At 47.0% G+C, this 23,664-nt stretch overlaps 1 protein-coding gene across 1 annotated transcript in view; it reads left to right on the top strand.

The window, feature by feature from the left end:
• The window catches only part of LOC147101631 (uncharacterized), a 688,387-nt gene that overhangs the window by 264,887 nt on the left and 399,836 nt on the right, over positions 1-23,664 (top strand). The window contains 1 exon segment of the mRNA XM_085965351.1: positions 22,623-22,676. Within this exon segment, the coding sequence (XP_085821477.1) occupies positions 22,623-22,676 (54 nt within the window).

Raw genomic sequence — 23,664 nt, 5'->3', positions numbered from 1 at the left:
TTCTCCAGCCATTGCCTTTCTTCACTAATGTTGCTTATAGATATTTTGTTGTTCCTCCAGAGGGGTGTTGGGGGGGGACTCACATCTAGGAAGTGTGCATACAGAATTAATGGACTGCAGCAAAATCCACATAGGATATTAATGGACTTGAACATGAACATCCCGTCCCCGATTCAGGGCAAATTGTTGATGCATGGTAGTCTGGTACACCACAACAAGCAAGTTGGGATCTACTCAGCACAGCTATCAATATGCAATACTATTGGTGCTTGGACCACAGGTTAGCACTTGAATTAACATCTGCTTTGCCTTGTCTCTATTTTGCTTGCTCTACTCGTCATTGCACAAAGGCTGAGTGAGTTCCAGAAATGTTTCATTGATCAGTCCTGCTTTGTGCCACTCGGATCAAGCTAAGTATACGTCAAGCTCTTCTTGAAAGTTATCAGTTTATTCAGGATATTGATGTCCCCTCATTGTATCTATTGCTATATTGGTTAGAACTGGATTGTTTATTCTACAATATGAAAGCAAGCAGAGCATCTGCCTTTTCTAATCACAAAACTAAAATTTTTTGAGGAATTTTGTCAGTTCTTTGTAGAATGGGAACCCAATGTCCTAGAAAAAGCATTTCCAATGGAGATTAGCAATGTGGCTCATGGGATGTATCCTCCACTGCTATCTCACTAGCAGGAAACCCTCTGGCTCAGTTAAGTCATTCTACAGGGGCGTTTTAAAACAAGTGTCCATCAACAGTATTTGGAAGGCAGCAACCTGAAGAATCCTCACGTCTTAACGAAGCATTACTGTTTGGACTTAGAAACACTGGACCATTCACATTTGGCAACTGTAGTACTTGTATAGTCACAGGGGCACTGCCTTACTCTTCCTCTTCCTAGGTTACTACTTGGCCAGTTTCCAGCGGCATGTGGGAGGAGGATGCCAAGAATGAAGAAGAAAGATTACCTGTATTGCAGACTCATTCATTCTTCAAAGGACAGGCATCCTCCAACCATTGTAGTCCCACCCTGCTCTTCCATCAGCCCTCGTAGGGAGTAGGTTCATTAAAGTATGTGCTCTTCCAGGGATTTTCCAGTCAAAACAAACTGAAGCTTCAGGGACATAGCTTACCTTATATATTGCACGACAGCAGGAGAGGACACATGGGCAACGTTCCTGACGTTGTACATCACAGCGTCAAAATGTCTTGATGGGATGTTGTTGCTTGTGACTTTTACCTGGATAACAGCACCGAGGAATGGACTCATTGCAGCAGTGTGTGGAGAATGGTTTCAATTTGATGAATTAAGAAGACCCTACAAAGTTGGTAATCCTTCTCTTTATGTTTTTAAAATGTTGATAAGAAAGAGCCTTTAAAAGTCCCTTACTTAATCTTCCCCAATAGCCAGGGAGGGGCTGGGGCTGGGGGTCGGGGGGGGGTGGCATTGTCAGGGCATAAATGCACTACCAAGTGTATTACTAAACTGTATGCACCAGAAAGTCCCAGGTTTGATTCCCAGTCTGTGCTGCTAGTTAATCTCAGCCAGAGCAACAGTTAGTCCAATCCCTTGAGACGAGAAGTCAGCCAGTGCTCCCACTGCTGAGGGCTATCTAGTGACCCATGCTAGAAAGTGCATTGGCTAAGGACAGGGTTGGGTCTGTGGCTAAATAGTCAATACTTCCTGTCTAGGTTCACCTATGAAGAGAGGTCCCTTGGACATCAATAATGCAACCTTATCCTAGCATGAATCAGCACCTTCAAAAGGAGAGAAATTGGGACGGAAAAATAACATTTTCTAAATAAATAAAAGTCCTTTAAGTTTTGCATGTTTATAACTGAATGGTGTATAAGTAACATCAACTGTAGCTTGTGCACTTTTAAGTGATTATATCATCATTCGTGAATGTTTACTATTTTCATGTAAGCAAGAAAATAATTGGCATAGGGATTTTAAAATGATGTGTATAGAATAAATTATTCTGTATAGAAATAGCTACAGTACTGTGTTCTTAGTGACTCATTTGTCTGGAACATTATATTATTTTATGAAAACTAATGTGATCAAGATAGAGAACAGATGGAGCCTTATATTTATTGGACACACTCAGCAAAGTAATCATTTTTACTCAATGTTGTAATTGTTTTCATGTGCTATTATTGCAGGTTTTCAATAGGTTTGTAAACACAATTCACTAACTACCTTTTAACCTGCAGCTCTAGTGTCTTCTACAAAGTAAGCCTTCTTGAATGTTGATTACTCTTTATCCTTCCTATGAAAACAGGCCTTCGGGGTGATGTGGTAGCTCCAGTGATAGACTCCCATCTAGGAGATCTGAGTTTGAATCCCAGGTCTCACAAGATAGTGTGTTTCCTCTGTATTGGCCTGGTCAAAATAGATAGGTGGAGAGAGGAAGTTTCCATTCCCTTTCATTTTCCATTTTGCTGTACTTAATGTGTAGTTCTTGTCAGATCTACTAAGGTGCCGCACAGATTGTATCTGTGGAGATAGTAATAGGCCACATTGTCCCTCATCCTACTGACCAAGAATAGTGAATCAGCAAGTGGAGATGCGAGAGAAAATGGGAATTTAAAGAAAATGACCAACCCAATAAGCTGGGTATTCTGGGAACAATGTTACCCCAGATGTGATTTGACTTCAGACCTACAGTCAATATTTTTCTTCTTAAATTTGCCAGTTGTCCAATTTTCTCTTTATTCTGAGTATCTCTGGTAAGAGTTTCTTCTGGAACTTGGAAGAATGGGAAAAGGAGTGGGTAGCTTTAGTACTTAGTGTATCCTAAAGTGTGGATGGTGCTGCCAGCAGTGGTGATAAGGCCACTGATCATACCTCCCCCAGACAGCTGATACCTGCTCTTTGGATGTCTTATACTATGAATGTAGGCTGGATGTCCTCACTTTTGGCAGAACAGAATTCCCGTCATACTAATGGCAGATGCAATGGCACATGTATTGCTCAGGCAGTCTGCCCACCCATTGTTGACTTTAACTGTTGACAGATTTTTTGGCTGGTACCTATTAACAATGAATCAATCCATCACAAGGGATAATCGGGTCGAGCATCCAATTTTTTAATACGTTGGGAATTATTTATTCAGAATTTGTACATTTTGAAAGCTGCTTTCAGATGTTGTTGAACTGAAAAGGAGGAATTTATTTTTGTGGATTTAAAAAGTATGATCTGAAAATTTGAAACTGGACTATTGCAGTGGCCCGAAAATTGCGGTTGGGATGACAGCGAGCTGGCAGCGTTCGCCGTCATTCTGCCTTTGAAACTGACCACAAATTCGGGATTTGGCGCAGGCGCGTGTGGAAATCCTGAAGCTGCAGTCTGTCATAAGAACATAAAAAATAGGAGCAGGAGTAGGCCATTCGGCCCCTTGAGCCTGCTCTGCCATTCAGTAAGATCATGGCTGATCTTCGACCTCAACTCCACTTTCCTGCACTAACCCCATATCCCTTGATTCCAAAAGTCTATCTCTCTCAGCCTTGAATATACTCAAAGACTCAGCATCCACAGCCCTCTGGGGCAGAGAATTCCAAAGATTCACTACCCTCTGAAGAAATTCCTCCTCATCTCGGTCTTAAACGGCCGACCCCTTATCCTGAGACTATGCCTCCTAGTTCTAGACACTCCAGCCAGGGGAAACAACCTCTCAGCATCTACCCTGTCAATCCCCTTCAGAATCTTGTATGTTTCAATGAGATCACCTCTCATTCTTCTAAACTCCAGAGAGTTTAGGCCCATTCTACACAATCTCCCAACATAGGACAGCCCTCTCATCCCGGGAATCAATCTAGTGAACCTTCGTTGCACCGCCTCAAAGGCAAGTATGTCCTTCCTTAGATAAGGACACCAAAACTGTACACAGTACTCCAGGTGTGGTCTCACCAAGGCCCTGTACAATTGTAGCAAGACTTCCTTACTCTTAGGGCTCGAATTTCCAAGCCCCGTGGAGGCGGGTTTGGAGGTGGGAGTGGGGGGGAAATTGCAGAATCGGGGGGGCACGAACCCTTCCCGCCCCCAACCCGCCTCCATGCCCATTTCCCAGGAGGCGGGTACCCGACCTGTGCTGGGAGCCACCTCCCCGAGGTGGGAAGGGGATTAGTGCCAATTAACTGCCTGTTAACAGGTAGTTAACAGGCAGTTTTTGGCCTAATCCCTATCTTTAGCCCTGAAGTGTGGGCTGCCCGACGGCTCCAAACCACGCCAAGTTAGCGAGGCGGACCGTCGGGCTGAAGGGCTTGGAGGGTTCGAGATGTCCAGTGTTCAGGTGAGTGATGGGTGCATGAGTGCAGAGGTAAGTGTGTTTGGTGTGTGTAAAGTGTTTAAATAAGTTTTACTTACCTTTACTTACTAATGCAGGCTTCCTTCCTTCAGGTCTCGGGAGTCCCTCATCTCACCGGCACAGAAAGCAGAATGGCCGCGAGCTGTCAAAAGCTGCAGCCTTCTGCTTTCTGTTCTGGAGAGATTTCTAACTGAGTCTGTGGAGAAGGACTCAAGTTAGAAGTCAGATTGTCAGTGTTTGACAGCTTCACAGAGCTGTCAAACGCTGATATTTCATCTGTCAAAAGCTCTTGACAGATGAAATATCAATCCCTGATGTCACCTGTAACCGGGTGTCCCTCAATTGGCCTGCTGAGCCCGCTGGGCGGGCGCAACAAGGTCAATCAAGGGAAAATCTCGTGGGTTGGCCACAAGTCGATGGAGGCGGGACTACAACCCAAAAAGTGGGAGTCCCGCCTCCATCACATCCCCATTGACAAAATCCAGCCCTTATACTCCAACCCCCTTGCAATAAAGACCAACATGCCTTCCTTATTGCTTGCTGTACCTGTCATTCACTGCTCCGACACAGGCTGCACTGTGCCCCCTTTCCCCCCCCCCCCACCAACTGCACGGCTGGCAATTAGTGAAATCACCCAAATCAGGGAAACTAACAAAAACTTAGGCCTAGAAATTCAGTATGGCCACGTTTGGGGCGCTACGGCATGGCGTTCGCTAACTTTTGCGCCCGGCGCAACTTAGCGCCACCTTCGCCGATATTCAGTTGCATCACCCCAAGAGGTTGCTGCTGCGCTAAAGCAGGCGATGCACGACTATCATTAGGCACTAAGCCGGCGATCCGGGGCGCAAACACCGAAGGCGGGCGCAGCGCAGGTGCGGCGAGTTGCTCATTGAGGGCAGACAGTCAGGCGCCAGTCAGCACTTAAAGGGGGAGGGTGGAATTGCTTGGCTGCCACGCCCTGCACACTGAAGCCCTAAGGCAAGGCCTGAACACTGCTTCTGGAACAGCTGCACGCCCAGGAGAATGGAGAAGGCCAGGGAGAGAGCGCAGCGCTTCGGCGAGGGTGACCTGAGGCTGCTGGTTGGCGCAGTGGACCGCAGGCGCCATATTCTCTTCCCTGAGGGTGGCAGGAGGCCGCTGCCCGCCCGAATATCGGAAAGCATGGAGGGATGTGGCAAACAGGGTCACGTCCAACAGCGTGGTTGGCAGGACACCAACCCAGTGCCAGAAAAAATTCAATGACCTCACTCGGGTTGTCAGGGTGAGTACCCTTTCCAGTATCCTCCTCATCCCTGCATGTGCACCTCACTTTATGGTCAAACGGGTCTGAAAGCCCTAATGGCCAGCCCTCATCCAGCAGCTATGGGACTGTCATGAAAAGCACTTGCGCATTCAGGACTTTAGTCACTGTCAGGGCTATTCGACCATGGGAGGCAGTGCGGGCAAGATCAGGGTTTGACACTGTCAGGGCTAATTGAACATGAGAGGCAGTGCGGGCAAGATCAGGGCTTGATACTGTACTTAGAGGCGGTCCTTTCTCTTGCAGGCCAAGCTGGCGCATAACAGAAGACAGCAGCGACAGACCGGGGGAGGCCGTCCTGACCTGAAACAGCTGAGCGACCTCGAGCAGTGAGTGGAGCGGATCATGGCAGGCCGGATGAGTGGCCCCGTCGCCACTGGAGATGCTGACCCTGTTCTGGGCACCAATGGTAAGGTCATCACCTTTTTGACCTCTCCCTTTCCACTTGCGCCTCACACCAGCATCCTTTGCCACTATCGAACCAATGCAGTGCACAGCAGCACTCATGCCTCCCTCGCTGCCGCCCTGTCCTCACTCTAAAGCAACTCTTGTGCCTCCCTGCTTTCAGATGGTGACTCGCTAGGTGAGGAGGCGGCCCCTCAAGCTGGCACTGTGTCCGAGTCAGACATAGAGGAGGAGGAAGAGGAAGCCAGCCCATCAGGGACGCCCTCAGCCGAGGCAGCCCATGGCCCTGGAGGGGAGCAGGGGGGAAGGGTCAGAGGATAGTGAAGCTCCGGGGACCAGCGGGCTGCAGCAACGCGGGAGGGGTGGGGAAGCTCGGTGGCCTTCTCCCCGGAGGGTAAGTGCGGCCTCCAGTCCTGCTACGGTGAGCGCAGAGGAGGTGCGGCTCCTAGCGGAAATGGGCGCCCAGGCTGAGCGCAGGCACACTGAGCTCATGGCTGCAGTGGCAAGGATGCCTGACTCCATAGAGTCACTGGCAACGAGTGTGCAGGAATTCGGGGCAGCACAGGCCAGGAGTCTGCAGGACGTCGCGGCAGCACAGGCCAGGAGTCTGCAACAATTCAGTGCAGCACAGGCCAGGAGTCTGCAACAATTCAGTGCAGCACAGGCCAGGAGTCTGCAGGACGTCGCGGCAGCACAGGCTAGGAGTCAGCAGGACTTCGCTGCTTCACAGGCGGCTTCTAGCCAAGTGCTCAGTCGTGCCGTGCATTCACTGGCTGCTGTCATGCAGACACAGACCAGGGCCACACGGGCACTAACTGCTGCCACACTCGCTGGATCGGCCAGGCATCGCCGGGGCACTTGCCGTGCCGCAGCAGCCCAGCAGTCTGTGCCTCAGCAGATTGCTGCGCATGCTGCAGTGCTGGCCCGTGCGCGTGCCAATGTATCAGCCGACCAGGGAGTGCCTGTGATCTGTCAGGTTGGCAGCATTCCTGCAGCCAACACTGTCACTCCTCCATTGCAGCTGCCACCAGCTGTTGGACAGACTGCTGCCGCCCAAGCAGAGTTGGAGCAGTCAGCAGCCGCCCCCTCCAGGCCCAGAGCTGGTCCAGGCCGACCCCCAAGGGCATCTGCCGTCTCACCATCTGACCCTCAGCAGCCTTCCCCCAGCCTTGCTGCAGCCACTGGGGTCCCATTGAGGAGGAGCTGCAGGGCGGGTAGGGGCCAGTCACAGAAGTGAAACGGATCACCCTCGCAGGGGAAAAAGTAGAAGGTGTGGCCAAATGTTTTGTTTTATATATAAAGGCCGAGACTGGTGTATTTGTTTCATTTTTAAAGGCCGAGACTGGTATATTTGTTTTACTTATAAAGGCCGAGACTGGTGTATTTGTTTCATATATAAAGGCCGAGACTGGTGTATTTGTTTCATTTTTAAAGGCCGAGACTGGTATATTTGTTTTACTTGTAAAGGCCGAGACTGGTGTATTTATGTTTTTGGGGGGGGGTTCTCTCCATTAGTTTGTCATGTGGGAAGGGCACAGAGGTATAACAGTAAAAAAAATTCTTTAATCGCACTGTGCATGCTTTCTTTTGGAAGTCCTGGTTGCCCTGCCCGGCTGAGGGCTTGTGGAGCGGCTACATTCATCTTCTGCCATTGGCACAAGCCATTCCCTGAGAGGGGGCCTAGAACCGACTTGCAATAAGCCGCCGATGGGCGGCCCTTGCACTTTCTGCCTCCCTCCTGTGCTGGTCCTTCTCCTCCTCCTCCTCCTCCTCCAGTGGTCCTCCAATGTCTGCTGGCAGTGGCTGAGTCCTGCGGATAGCCAGGTTGTGCAGCATGCAGCACACGACAACAAAATGGGAGACTCGCTTAGGCGAGTACTGTAGGGCTCCCCCGGAACGATCCAGACAGCGGAACCGTTGCTTCAGCATGCCAATCTGATAATAATCAACTTTATTGTCATTGTTAGTGCACAAGTGCAGTACAACGAAATGTAAGCTTGCGGCTCCCGAGAGTGTACATTTTGATTAAGACATTTAACATTCAACATTCATTTGGCTTGTAATACATAAACATAATAAAGTGCATTGGCAGATGTGCAGGCTTTAGAGTTTATTTGTGGAGTTCAGTAGGATGACAGCCCTGGGAAAGAAGCTGTTCCTAAATCTAGTCGTTCGGGTGCGAATGCATCTGTAGCGTCTCCCAGATGGCAGGGGGGCGAACAAACTGTGGCTGGGGTGGGTAGGGTCTTTGATGATGGTCAGTGACCTCCGTAAACAGCGTTTCTGGTAGATGTTCTCAATGGTCGGTAGCCGGGTGCTGGTAATGCGTTGGGCAGTTTTGACTACCTGCTGCAGGGCTTTCCGGTCATAGGAGCTACAGCTGCCTTACCACACTGTGATACAGTTCGTCAGGATGCTCTCTATTGTGCAGCAGTAAAAGTTAGAGAGGATCAGGGGTGACAGGTTACATCCCTTCAGCCTCCTTAGGAAATATAGGTGCTGCTGGGCCTTCTTCACGAAAGAGGAGGTATTGAGGGACCAGGAGAGGTCTTCCGTGATGTGGACTCCGAGGAACTTAAAGCTGTCCACCCTTTCCACCACAGCCCCATGGATGTGGATGGGGGTGTGTCTTCCGCCTTTAGACTTCCTGAAGTCCACAATGATTTCCTTGGTTTTCTTGATGTTAAGGGCCAGGTTGTTATCGGCGCATCACTTCACGAGATGCTGGACCTCCTCCCTGTAGGCTGACTCATCGTTGTTGGTGATCTGGCCTACCACCGTGGTATCATCCGCAAACTTGATGGTGTTGGAACCATGAACAGCCACACAGTCGTGGGTGAAGAGGGAGTAGAGGAGGGGGCTCAGCACACAAACTTGTGGGACCCCCGTGTTCAGGGTCAGGGGGGGGGGGAGGTGTGGTTACCTAATTTGACAGACTGGGGTCTGTTAGTTAGGAAGTCCAGGGTCCAGTTGCAAAGGGAAGTGTTCAGGCCAAGAGTGTGGAGTTTGGTGGCCAGCTTGTTGGGGACGATAGTGTTGAATGCTGAGCTGTAATCTATGAACAGCATTCTGATGTAGGTCTCTTTACCGTCTAAGTGTTTCAATGCAGAATGTAGAGCAGTTGTGATTGCATCCTCCATTGATCTGTTTGCACGATAGGCAAACTGGTGTTGGTCAAGAGAGGCGGGAACACTGGCTTTGATGTGAGCCAGGACCAGTCTCTCGAAACACTTCATTATGATGGGTGTGAGTGCGACAGGTCGATAGTCGTTCAGACACGTCACAGCCGTTTGCTTTGGCACAGGAATAATGGTGGCGGTCTTGAAGCATGTAGGGACTACTGCCTGGGCCAATGACAGATTGAAGATGGCGGTGAAGACATCAGCCAGCTGATCAGCACATTCCTTGAGTACCCGTCCAGGGATGCTATCCGGTCCAGCAGCCTTACGTGTGTTCACTCCGCGTAGAACACCCCTTACGTCGGAGGTCGACAGAGTGAGTGTGATAAAAATGATAACTTCCGGGAAGTTATGTCATCACTTCCTGTGAACTATGAACTATGAACTATGAACTGTGTACATACCTCACTTCCTGTCATATGTCACTTCCTGTTGGGCTGGTATAAATACTGGTCTGTTCAGTATTGTAAGAGGCTTCTACCAGAGGCATGGTAAAGACCTCTCTTGTGTATATAGTGTGTTTATAAGTTACTTAAAGCTTTCTTTAAAGTTACTTGATGGTAAGTCTCCTTTTTCTTACATCAATTTAAGTAACTTAGTATTTACACTGACAAATACTAGACCTTCAGACAAACTCGGAAGTTAAGGATCCAGGGAACCACCCATCATGGAGAAAATCCTTAGACCTATTCGTCTGGACTTGGACCCGAATACACCAGCAGCTGGCAGGGTATGGAAGCATTGGTATCGTACTTTTGAGAATTTTCTGGATGAATGTAAAGCGGATGCTCCTGCTAAATTGAAGATACTTGTCAATTATGTGACCCCAAAAGTGTTCGAATATGTTGATGACTGGGATAATTACGAAGAGGTGATTCGGGCACTTAAGAAACTGTATGCGAAGACCCCAAATGAGGTCTATGCTAGACATCTACTGGCCACAGCCCGACAAGGGCCAGGGGAATCAATTGACGAATTCCTGCAAGAACTTCGCAGGCTCAGCGTAGATTGTAACTTTCAGGCAGCCTCAGCTGAGCTGTACCGCCAAGAAATGATTCGTGATGCTTTCATCTGCGGGATTGCCTCTCCATTTATACGCCAGCGTCTACTAGAAAGTAAAACACTTGAGCTACAAAAAGCTTTTGACCTAGCTTGTTCACTGGATTTGGCAAAGAGAAATGCAGACCTCTATCAGCTGCCCAGATCTTGATCTGCTGCTGTAGCTGCAACCAGACAATTCAAGCAGTCTCAGGTGAACCCTATCATGGGGGAATCTAATTCTGATAATTCTGATGAAGAAGAGGAGGACGACCCCACTTTAGCAGCCTCTTGGCAATCTAGGAAGGAATGCTTCTTTTGTGGAGATGCTTTTCACCCTAGGAAAACCTGCCCTGCTCGCAATGCAATCTGCAGTTATTGCGGGAAAAAAGGACACTTTGCTAAAGTTTGCCTATCAAGGGCTTCTACGAGGGCCAATCCAGCTAAGGCCTACCGAACTGCCCCAATTAGGGCCTATCAAGATGCTCCAGCTAGGACCTATCAAGCTTCCTCTCGAGCTCTCTCCCGAAGAAGCACACCGAGAGTTGTAGCCACTCTCTGTGCAACGACACCAATTACAGCTGCTTGCCCACAGAACCTGTCTCAGGCAGCCACAAAAATTTCAATTAAAGGGCATACCTTAGATGCCTTAATTGACTCAGGAAGTACTGATAGTTTCATTAAGGAACAGATTGTTGCGAAATTGAAACTACATGTCTTCCCATCGGACCAGGCAATTGCGATGGCCCAGTCATCACTTAATACCAGAATCTCCGGCTTTTGTGTTGTTGATATGACACTTCATGGTCGTATGTATCCCTCCACCCGACTTTCGGTGCTCAAAGACTTATGTAGTGATCTCCTCTTAGGGCTGGACTTCCAAAAACAGCATAAGAAACTCACCATTGAGTTTGGTGGATCCAAACCCGGACTTACTATTTCTAATATACCATCTAAATTACCATTTTGTGCAATATCAGCAGCTTCACTTGATGAACCCTCATTATTTGCCAGTATTCCGCCTCAATGCCAACCGATAATAACGAAATCGCGGCGCTTTAATCAGGAAGACCAATCTTTTATTGCGGCTGAAATCTCTCGACTTCTAGCAGAGGATATCATTGAACCATGTTCGTCGCCCTGGCGGGCTCAAGTCGTCATTGTCAAGAACCCTCTAAAACCTCACAAACAGCGACTATGCATCGATTATTCGCAAACCATCAATCAATATACCGACTTGGACGCCTACCCATTGCCACGCATTGATGATATGGTTAATAAACTGGCCGAATACAAAGTGTTCTCAACTTACGATTTAAAAAGTGCCTATCATCAGTTACCCTTGAAGGTCTCAGATAAGCAGTACACAGCCTTTGAGGCTAATGGACGGCTGTACCAATTTCGTCGCCTCCCATTCGGGGTTACTAATGGAGTGGCTGTCTTTCAACGGGCAATGGATGGCCTGGTTAAGCAGGAAAACCTAAGGGACACTTTTCCCTATCTTGATAACATTACCATTGCAGGTCACGATCAACAGGAACACGACTCCAACCTCCAAAAATTTCGGGATGCCCTCCATCGCCGTAATTTGACCCTGAATGAATCCAAATCTGTTGAGTCGCAACCGACCATCAACATCCTTGGCTACTGCGTAGGCAATGGTATCATTAAGCCAGACCCAGAAAGACTTCGCCCGCTCCAAGAGCTCCCGTCACCTAAGAATCCGGCTTCTTTACGTCGGGCTCTCGGTCTGTTTGCATACTACGCTAAATGGATTCCTCATTTTTCGGACAAAATCCAACCCTTGCTGCATGCTAGATCATTTCCACTGGGAACAGCGGCTGTTGCAGCCTTTAACCTTCTCAAAAAACAGTTGGAGAAAGCGGCTCTTCACTCCATTGATGAGAATCTCCCTTTCGTGGTTGAATGTGATGCCTCGGAGGTGGCGATCTCGGCTACTCTGAATCAGGAAGGTCGTCCTGTAGCATTTATGTCCAGGACCTTACAAGGTGCCGAGCTACATTATCCTCCGGTTGAGAAAGAAGCCACAGCCATCATAGAGGCAGTACGGAAGTGGAACCATTTTCTAGCTCGCCAGCACTTTACGTTGATCACGGACCAACGATCAGTCGCCTTCATGCTCGATAATCGAAAACGAACCAAAATTAAGAATAATAAAATACAACTTTGGAGGATGGAACTGGCCTCTTTTGGTTATACCATTCTCTATCGGCCTGGCAAGGAGAATGTGGCCCCGGACACCCTCACACGGGCATTCTGCTCCACTATGTCATCCTCCACTCTCATGGATGTCCACAATGGTTTGTGTCATCCTGGCGTTACGCGCATGCTACATTTCGTACGATCACGGAATCTCCCTTTTTCCACTGGAGATGTAAAGAAAATATGCTCAGAATGCCGGCTTTGTGCGGAATTAAAACCTCAGTTCTTCCGCCCCTCAGATGGTATACTCATACATGCAACCCAACCGATGCAACGACTTAGCATCGATTTTAAGGGCCCAGTGCCCTCTTCAACTCGGAACACATATTTGCTCACCATGATCGACGAATATTCACGTTTTCCGTTTGCCTTCCCCTGCTCCAATATGCTGGCGTCCACAGTAATCTGCTGCCTTGAGCAGGTATTTTCTCTCTGTGGCATGCCGGCTTATATTCACTCAGATCGGGGTCCATCCTTTATGTCAAGGGAACTCAAGGACTACCTCTCAGAACGGGGAATTGCTACAAGCAAAACAACACCATACCATCCCATCGGAAATGGGCAGGTAGAGAGGTATAACGGTATCATCTGGAATTCCGTACGTCTCGCTTTAAGATCTCGGGGCCTACCAGACCAGCAATGGGAAACAGTGCTTCCGGATGCATTGCACTCTATACGGTCCCTGCTTTCTACAGCCACAAATACTACACCTCATGAGCGGTTCTTTGGATTCCAGCGTCGCTCATCTCATGGGACATCACTCCCGTCATGGCTAACTACTCCTGGACCTGTATTACTCCGAAGATACGTTCGGACGTCTAAAAATGACCCTCTTGTAGACGAGGTCGAACTAACCGATGCCAACCCCACCTATGCAAACATACGATATTCCGACGGCCGAGAATCTACCGTATCATTACGGGATCTGGCTCCCTGCCCACCAGGACCTAGTGGGACATCGGGTGATGGCATTTCACCAGGAAACTCTTGGGACCTATCGGGTACCCCTCTCCAGGATCCTGATCGGACACCAACTAGCTTGGTGCCGGTAGAACCCCGTGCTCAAGGTTGCGACCCTCCCAGTACCGCGCATGAAAGTACTGATCCGCCACAGACCAGCTCTGCACCTCCCTCTGAACAGAGGCAGTCCGACTTTGAACCTATTGGGGCTCGTACTCGAAGCTATGATCTCCCCGACCCTTCACAGGGCAATCCAGGCCACACAGACTCTGACCAATGGCCAACCGCATGTAAGCGGACCAGCGACCCTCTACGACGGGAATCCAAACGGGTGCGACTCTTCCTTGTTCGGCGGCTGCGGACCAAAAGGTAGACCACAGCCTCCTAATCCTGCAGGAGGGAAGAATGTGATAAAAATGATAACTTCCGGGAAGTTATGTCATCACTTCCTGTGAACTATGAACTATGAACTATGAACTGTGTACATACCTCACTTCCTGTCATATGTCACTTCCTGTTGGACTGGTATAAATACTGGTCTGTTCAGTATTATAAGAGGCTTCTACCAGAGGCATGGTAAAGACCTCTCTTGTGTATATAGTGTGTTTATAAGTTACTTAAAGCTTACTTTAAAGTTACTTGATGGTAAGTCTCCTTTTTCTTACATCAGTGAGCACCTGGTCTTCCGGGGGTGGCAAGGCTTTGGTAGCCGGCTCCCTGTTGTCCCTGTCAAAGCGAGCGTAGAAGTTGTTAAGCTCCTCTGGAAGGGAGGCATCACTAACCGGGGGGCTGGTGTTTTTACTCTTATAGTCAGTGATAGACTGGATGCCTTGCCACATGCGCTGGGGGTCCGAGTTGTTGTGGAAATGATCCTCAATCCGCAGTGTCTGTTTTCTTTTGGCAGTCCTGATACCCTTTTTTAGGTTGGTCCTAGCTGCACTGTAAGCCGCCGCGTCGCCAGATTTAAATGCTACGTCGCGTGCTTTCAACAGCGAGCGGACCTCCCCGTTCATCCAGGGTTTCTGATTGTTTGCTCAATGATGTTCCTGGTTGCTTGATGGCTGTCATTGTATCCCTCTTCAGCAGGGGTGCTGGGCGCACGGAGCGGGGTCATCAGCCAGGTGCACAAAGGATAGCCTTTGTCCCCGAGAAGCCATCCTCGTGGGTGAGGCTGGGCCTTGAACATGTCTGCCACAGAAGTCTGGCGCAGGATGAAGGCATCGTGGCTGCTGCCTGGAAAGCGGGTATTGACAGCTAGGATGAGCTGCCTGTGGTCACACAACAACTGCACGTTGAGCGAATGGTAGCCCTTCCGGTTGCAGTAATCCTCGGCATTCTCTAGAGGTGCCCGCAAAGCCACATGCGTGCAGTCAATGGCACCCTGCACCATGGGGAAGCCCGCTAATGCTGCAAAGCCCATTGCACGCTCTTGCTGCTTGTCAACGGTCATGGGGAAGGAGATGAACTGACGTCTCCTTCTGAAAAGGGCATTGGTCACCTGGCAGATGCAGCAATGTACCGCAAACTGGGAGATGTTGGAAATGTCCCCAGTAGCGGATTGGAAGGAGCCGGTGGCATAGAAGTTGAGAGCCACCGTCACCTTCACTGCCACCGACAGAGACGTCCTGCTCCTCAGCTGTGGCTGCCGATCTCCGCGAAGCAGGTGGCTGATCTCAGTGACCACCGCCCTTCTGAATCGCAGCCTCCGAACACACTGCTCCTCAGACATGTTCAGATATGAGAACTGCTGGCGGTATACCCTGGGTGGGTAAGGCCTCCTTTGCCGACGCCTGTTGGCCCTTCTCCGTCTGGCCATGACTGGCACTCTCTCACGGCGTCTCTGAGCCCTTTGAATGCAATGGAGAAGCCCAACGTTTCCACCCATTGCAGCCCCCGTTATATGTTTCCAATCAATGCTATGACACTGAAGTTAAAGACAAGTGCAAAGCTGTGGCCTGAAGCCACAAGTGCCTGTGCGAGTGTTGAGCCAAACCAGAAAGCTCTCTACCTTTGTCTCTCTCCAAAGATCCGTCTCTCACAAAGAAGGAGTGGTGCAAAATGGCTGCCATTTATACTGCAGGAGGAGTCCCCTTTAATTAGCGCCCCCCACGCCCCGCAGCGACTGGGAACCGTTCCCCTCTACCAGTCGCTAGGGGCGCCAGGTGCACAATAGGCCGGCGCCACTGAATTTCCGGTTCGGGGCGCACAAAGGGCGTTGCACCATGAAATGACGTCAGGATCTGCGCACGCAGCTGAGCGCGCGCAAAGGTTTTACGCCACCGCTAAATCTTAACTGAAGTTCGCGAGAGGCGCAGATCGCGCTGCGCCCGGGCGCTAACCGCTTAGCACCCCACTTCTCCTCCTCCTAAGGCGCTAGCGGCTGGCGCAAACAACTGAATTTCTAGGCCTTAATCTCTTCCACAGTAAATACCGCTGTTAAATTTCCCACTAATAGTTGGATCCAAAGAGATTAGGTATAACTGGGGTTTTAACAGCGTATTGACTGCTAAACAAAGGTTAAGGGCCTGGAAAATTAATTTTAATTTTGTGCAGTGTGAAATTAAAATTTTTAAGAAACTTTAAAAAATATATTTTTTTAAAGTTTGTTCATCTTTATTTCAGGTTTGCCTTTTCCCTATGTGAGAGCCCCAATCTTTGTTTTGCTCTCTAATGTTTTTAAAACGTTAGAATTTTAAGAGCTTACTCACTTCCTTGTTCGCTGTCTGAGAATTCTGTGTTTTGATTGGCTGCTTAGACAGCTTGTTGAGGTCACACCAGCTCGCACGAGGCGATCCCCACTGTACTCCATTGATTTGAAGTGAATGTTGGCAAACCCAAAGTTCTCGACACAGGGATCGCGAGATACTTGTGCAAAGTGTACTTCGGGACCAGCAGCAAACACTTCTGCTTTGCCGCTGACCACAAATTCCAGGCCATTATCTTTGGAACAAAGTAAGCACAGTGTCGGGTAAACTAAATACTCTACAGCAATTTTCAGGGAAAGTCAATAATATGCTAAATGTCACAGGGTTGTTGCTAGCTTAATATTGTTCACCATTGAATGAGTGTGTTCTGTCATTGGCTTCTGCCTTCAAATCAGTTCACATGTGACCTTTCTATAGCTGTCAGTGAGAGATAATTTGCATCTTTTATAACTGGGCTTGGTTTGAATTCAGATCTTCAGAGGTGAAGAACAGATAACCATGACAAGTAATTGGGCAGTAAGCATTAAGCACTTATTCCTTCTTCACCCAAAAATATAAGAATAGCAAAGCTATTGAGAGTTTAGAAGTTTAACTACCAACCAGGATTGCCACCATTTTTATATTCACATATTACTTGGAAAATAGGAATCTACGTGGGGTAGAAGAGCAAAGGGATCTCGGAGTACATATACACAAATCACTGAAAGTAGGTTAACAAGGCCATAAAAAAGCGAACCAAGCACTCGGGTTTATTTCTAGAGGGGTTAAATTGAAAAGTAGGGAAGTTATGCTAAACCTGTATCGAACCTTGGTTAGACCACACTTAGAGTACTGCGTACGGTTCTGGTCACCATATTATACACAGGATATAGAGGCACAGGAGAGGGTGCAAAAAAGATTTACAAGGATGATACCAGAAATGTGAGGGTATACATATCAGGAAAGGATGAACAGGCTGGGTCTCTTTTCACTTGAAAAGAGAAGACTGAGGGGTGACCTAATAGAGGTCTTTAAAATTATGAAAGGTTTTGATAGAGTGGATACAGAGAGAGTGTTTCCACTTGTGGGGAAGGGCAAAACTAGAGGCCATCAATATAAGATAGTCACCAAGAAATCCAATAGTGAATTCAGAAGAAACTTCTTTACCCAGAGAGTGGTGAGAATGTGGAACTCGCTACCACAGGGAGTGGTTGAAGCGAATAGTATAGATGCATTTAAGGGGAGGCTATTTAAGCACATGAGGGAGAAGGGAATAGAGGGTTACGCTGACAGAGTTAGATGAGGAAAGACGGGAGGAGGCTCGAGTGGAGCAGAAACGCCGGCATGGACTGGTTGGGCCGAAGGGCCTGTTTCTGTGCCGTATATCCTGTGTAATCCTATGTAATTGTTGTTTTCAGTAGCTGGAAGAAAATGTTCAAATTAGATGTGATTTAATATTGGCCCCTTAAGAGTTAGAAGTGTGTTTTCATCATTAGGGAATGTTTAAGGATAGTTCACTGCATTGGTACTCCAACACACTCTGCTATTGGAATGAACGGAGAAAGAAAAGGAAGACTTGCATTTATATTGTGCTTATCATATCTCTCTAGGGAATGTCCCAAAGCCCTTCATTGACAAGGAATTACTTTGGTGTGCAATTGCTATTATTATGTAGGCAAAGGGTAATAGGATATAGGTCCTCATCTGCAATATTTGTTTCCGCACTTGGCAGGTTCCCGATCTCCGTTGTACTGCCAAGAGATTCCCTGCTGAGACTAGGCTTTACCTCAAAGGAGAAGAGAAAATTGAAGAGTAGGTCACTCTAGGCTGCTCGCACTCACTTGTTAAAACAGTAGTACAGGAAAGGGCTTGGGAATGGAACACCTGCCTGCCTTCTCACCCGAAGAATGGAGTGCATTGTGCTTTGGGGGATCGGAAGAAATGAAGCAATATAAATTGAAAAGCTATGAATGTATTTCACACAGTTGAAATACAGAATGAGCAGAAGGCTCTTAATGCTAACTGTCCTGACTCAGATTGGGAATTTGTTTTGTGAGGGAAGTACCCAGTTCTTGACTTAATATGCCAATCCAGGGCCATTAAGAAAAGTTTAATTTTCAAAGAAGTACACTGGTAACGAGAATCGGTGTTATAACTGTTTAAATTTCCACTGTTGTTGGTAGCTAATACATCAACAGTTCCCTAAAACAATTAATATGAATCTACTTACCTCCTTTGTAAATAGTCTTGTGATTTACTCTTCTAGGAAGCAATTTTGGCTGTTAAATAATGTAGAACCAATAATGGTTGATCTAATCTGAAAATTATGACTGGTTATATTGCAATTTTACAGTTAGTGAACTTTCCTATTGTGAAAAGTTCGCCCCCTTACAATCATCTGTCCACTTCCAGCTGTTGGCTGCAGTCTTTTCAGGTAATGGGTTCCATACCCCAGCTCCTATACTGATTCTGTGCTAGGAGGGACAGAGAAAATCCAGAAAGAGCGATTTAAAAGACCTAAGAAATTTTGGGGGAGAGTGATGAAATGCAGAACAGAATGCCTAGCTAGACGAGATATTAATTTAAACTATAAAATAGATTGGACCATTAAACTTCACCCTAAGATTCAAAAAATATGAACTATATAGCTTTGATTCATCAGACTGAATTTTCTTAATCCAGTAATTCAAGATTTCAGAAGCATAGATGATATTTTTTAAACTTTAGGACAGGTATATGAATTACAATGGTCTATTCCAGTCCTGTATGTTTTTATTGCTCTATGTTCATGTCAAGCACACACACACTGTAGGATTCAACCTTTAAATTTGGCAACTTTATTTTGACACTTGCAGAAAGCAATGCAAGCTAGCCGTGAAAGAACAGCAGCCTATGAATTGTAACTTTAGCATAGTGACAAGTCAGGAATGGATGCAGGTTAAAGAATATGATTTCACTGTATATGCAATTTTTCATAATATTTCAAATTGTGCTTCTTACAAATATATTCTGAATTCCTAAATGATTGTTTGCTAGGCTGCAGATGTCAGGTGTTTCCTCTGTTCTGAATTCCTGTTTTAGTTCTGGACACTGAAGTTTAAATGAAGGCCTTCTGAAGTTAGTTAGCTGTTACTGAAAGCTGCGTTGGTCACTTGTGAAGTGAATTGTTGGCAATAACATGCCTGGCCATACAGAACACAATTCCACACCTCAAACACACGCCTGTTAGAGACCATTTGAGATTTGATTATAATTTAGAGAACTGGGCTGTTTGGAATGAATGCTGGTTGAATGGAATTGTTGGTTTACATAAGGAATAGGAGCAGGAATAGGCCACTTGGCCCCTCGAGCCTGCTCCGCCATTCAATAAGATCATGGCTGATCTTGGGCTCAGAGCCACTTCCCTGCCCGCTCCCCATAACCCTTCACTCCCTTATCTTGCAAAAATCTGTATTTAATGACCCAGCCTCCACGGCTCTCTGGGGCAGAGAATTCCACAGATTTACGACCCTCTGAGAGAAGAAATTCCTCCTCATCTCAGTTCTAAAAGGGCGACCCTTTATTCTGAAACTATGCTCCTGAGTTCTAGATTTCCCCACAAGGGGAAACATCCTCTCTGCATCTACCTTGTCAAGCCCCCTCAGTATCTTATATGTTTCAATAAGATCACCTCTCATTCTTCTAAATTCCAATGAGTATAGGCCCAACCTGCTCAACCTTTCTTGATAAGTCAACCCCCTCATCTCTGGAATTAACCCAGTGAATCTTCTCTGAACTGCCTCCAATGCAAGTATATCCTTCCTTAAATAAGTTATGAATGTGCAATGAAATGCTGGTCTGGGACAGGTGAACGAACTATTGTGCTGAGCGGAATATTTATGACCATACTGGTTGGTGACATAAGTGCTTAGGGAAATGTTAGAATGTTTGTAACTGTTTACAGATATGATTACATAGAATTGCATAGAAATTACATCTTGGAAACAAGCTGTTTTGCCCAACCAGTCTCTGTTGGTGTTTATCCTCCACATGAATAGTAGTCCTACTCCCACGTGCCTGCCTTGCTTTTATATCTCCCATTCCCCTTTCCTTCAACCACCTTTCCAAGCTATTAAATGTTGACATCTGTGGCTTGCCCGTCTCACGCCTGAAAAATGGGAGACCGGCAGAGAAAAATCGGGTGGGCGCCTTGGACACCCCTTTGACGCGCAAGGCCCGTCTATTTCAAATTTTAAGCAGGTCTGTAAATGGGTGGCCAGCACTCCCGTCCACAACTGGCGTGAGGCTGTTTAAATACAAAAATATAGGCCCTTAAATGGACCATTGGAAGCTGCTCCAAAAACGGGCTGGGAAATTTTTCTGAAGGAATTTTTGTGAGAGTGCTCGACAAAACAACAACGGCCTACAGCTGGCCTGTTCTCGCTCTCCACCTCCCCCCACCCCCCGACCTCCCCAAAAGGCTCAACCTGCGAGAAGGCTCCATGCCGAAGCCAACCAATTCTCGGCCTTCCAAAGCCAGCGAGCTGCAGCGGAGAGCCGGTTAAATTCAACTGAGGCCCAAACCTAAAATGGTTTGGAGCTCTCGACAGTGGCTTTTCCCGGCAGTGGCTTTTCCCGACGGTGGTGGGCGCCGCGGATGCATCGTCTACTTCGGGCCCGTTTTGGGTTGAAGTTAAAATTTACCCTGATGGTCTCTACTTCAATCATTAACTCCGGTAGCACATTCCACAGCCTCACAACTCTCTGTGTAAAAGAGAGTTTCTCCTGCTCTCTATCCTAAATCGCTTCCATTTAACCTTACAAAGTATTTACAGCACAGAAACAGGCCATTCGGACCAGCAGGTCCGTGCCGGTGTTTATGCTCCACACGAGCCTCCTCCCACCCCTCTTCATCTCATCCTATCAACATATCCTTCTATTCCTTTCTCCCTCATGCTTATCTAGCTTCCCCGTATATCTATGTCCCCTTGTTCTAAACCACTCATCTCTGGAAACAGTCTATTTCTGTCTCCTCTATTCCATCACTTCATAATTTTAACCACACATATATTAAATCTCCTCAGTTCTAATGAAAACAGCCCCAAATTCAAGTGTTTCTTCCTGTATATATTTCCTCATACCAGACAGCATGATGGAATGGAAGAGATGAATGTTTATAGTAATGCTTAGTTGAGGGATATTATTTTTAATGAATATATGCTGGAATTAAAATTATATTTGTGGAAAGATTAAATATAAAATAACTTTGTCTAGATTTTAGTACATATTATTAGAAGTTTCAGAATATGGAAGAATATATTAATTTCTGCACACGAATAGAGAAAAAACCATGGCCAACACAACAGTTTGGCTTGTCTTCCACCTGATAGAGCGATCACATCTCACTGTCCTTCCTAGAATTATAGAATGGTTACAGCACAGAAGGAGGCCATTCAGCCTGTCCAGTCCATGCCGGCTCTCAGCAAGAGCACCTCAGCTAGTCCCACTCCCCTGCCCTTTCCCCGTAGCCTGCAAATTTTTTTCTTTCAGGTACTTATCCAACTCCCTTTTGAGTCTACCTCCACCACCCTTTCAGGCAGTGCATTCCGGATCTCGCTGTGTAAAAAAGGTTTTTCTTATGCCGCCGCTGTTTCTTTTGCCAATCACCTTAAATCTGTGTCCTCTGGTTCTCGACCCTTCCGCCACTGGGAACAGTTTCTCTCTATCTACTCTGTCCGGACCCCTCATGATTTTGAACACCTCTATCAAATCTCCTCTCAACCTTCTCTGCTCCAAGGAGAACAACCCCAGCTTCTCCAGTCTATCCACATAACTGAAATTCCTCATCCCTGGAACCTTCTTGTAAATCTTTTCTACACCCTCTCTAAGGCCTTCACATCCTTCCTAAAGTGCGGTGCCGAGAATTGAACACAGTACTCCAGTTGAGGCCGAACCAGTGTTTTATAACGGTACATCATAACTTCCTTGCCTCTATTTATGAAGCCCAGGATCCCGTCTGCTTTTTTAACTGCTTTCTCAACCTGCTCTGCCACCTTCAACGATTTGTGCACATACACCCCTGTCTCTCTGTTCATGCACCTCCTTCAGAATTGTACCCTTTAGTTTATATTGCCTCTCCGCATTCTTCCTACCAAAATGTATCACTTCGCACGGCGGTATTCTACACTCCAGTTTTGAATGTCCCTTTTTTATTTTACCTGAATTGGAAATGTCAAGGATAAAACATCGTGGTTGTGATTTAATCAAGTTGTTCCTCCCTTTAGCATGGAACGCAAGGTAGGCTTTTCATATTGTTCTTGTTTCTAGCAGCAGTGTGCATCAGACACAGCGCGATCCCTGGTGTGAGGGTATGTGCCCTTGGACTACATCGTGGAAGCCAGCACCATGCAGTCCATGGGCATATACACTTGCCTCAAGGCTTTGTTCATCACTTGCACCACTTCGCTGCATCGATGGAGCCAGATAACGCACTGACATCCCTGAGGTTCTACAAGATCTACTGATGGCACTTCTCTCCTCTTTCTACAGGGCTTCATAGGCCCACCAGGGTTAATGGGGCCTCCGGGGGCAGATGGAAAGCAAGTAAGTCTTTATTTCTCTACGTATACTTTATATATGTGTAACATTCAACCTCTGAATTAAAAACTGTGGTAAGAAACTATGTTAATGTTGAAAAGCCTTTGTCTTGGTGCCTCCTAAAAAAGAAACTGGCCTGTAATATTTAGCTTGTGGCATTATTATTGCATTTACCAATTTTAGCAGCACAACAAGTTCCAGCCCTGTTTTCCTGTAATTTGGATTTTCACCTTGGTCTCTGTTCTGTTGCCATTTCTTCCTTACTGCTTAATGTAGGTGGTAAATATTACCACCAAGCAGGAATAAGACCAGAGAATAAGAAGGAATAGAATGCGAAGAACTCAATTGAGCCATCTGGCCTACTCCTTTAATAGACCATGTACAATTTCCACTGTCACGTGCTCCTCCTGGCTCCACATTCAGGTATGTATTTTTTTTTAAACTCACCTTTTTGGTGGCGACCCCCAGCAGTCTGTTTAAGGACAGACCTGGCTGTTGTGCAAACTCCTACTATCGCTTCCCTCCTGGTCCTTTGGTTGGAGGGCTTGGTCATAGTTCCATATATGAAGCACTTTGTGGGCATAACCTTCCCTCCCCACCACCACATCTACCTCGTACTCAGTAAACCTGGGTTCTTTACTTTTTTTGACATTTATTATTTTCCGATCCACTCTGGCAGCGGCATTGCAATGTAACTTCTTATAGAGGTAAAGAGACTCATTTCCAGCACAGTGCGATCCTTAACAGCGATCGTTATTGACCTCTAATGATTCTAGGGCATAAATGAAGGCCCGGTGGAAGTGAACATGGGGGGGTAAGTGGCTGTGGAGTTTCAGTAACACCGCAAACTCGCCCACGGTGTTTTTGCATTTGTCAAACCAACAATGTGTTAACCATACTACATATGGTTTCCTACATTACAACAGTGACTACACTTCAAAAACGACTTCATTGGCTGTAAAACGCTTTAGGATATCCAGTGGTCGTGAAAGGC

Source organism: Somniosus microcephalus, chromosome 23 (assembly GCF_052327205.1).
Source record: "Somniosus microcephalus isolate GS21.2 chromosome 23, FLI_Smic_1.0, whole genome shotgun sequence".
Classification (NCBI taxonomy): Eukaryota; Metazoa; Chordata; class Chondrichthyes; order Squaliformes; family Somniosidae; genus Somniosus; species Somniosus microcephalus.
The sequence above is the reverse complement of the archived record's forward strand: the minus strand, read 5'-3'. Positions and strand labels throughout refer to the sequence as shown.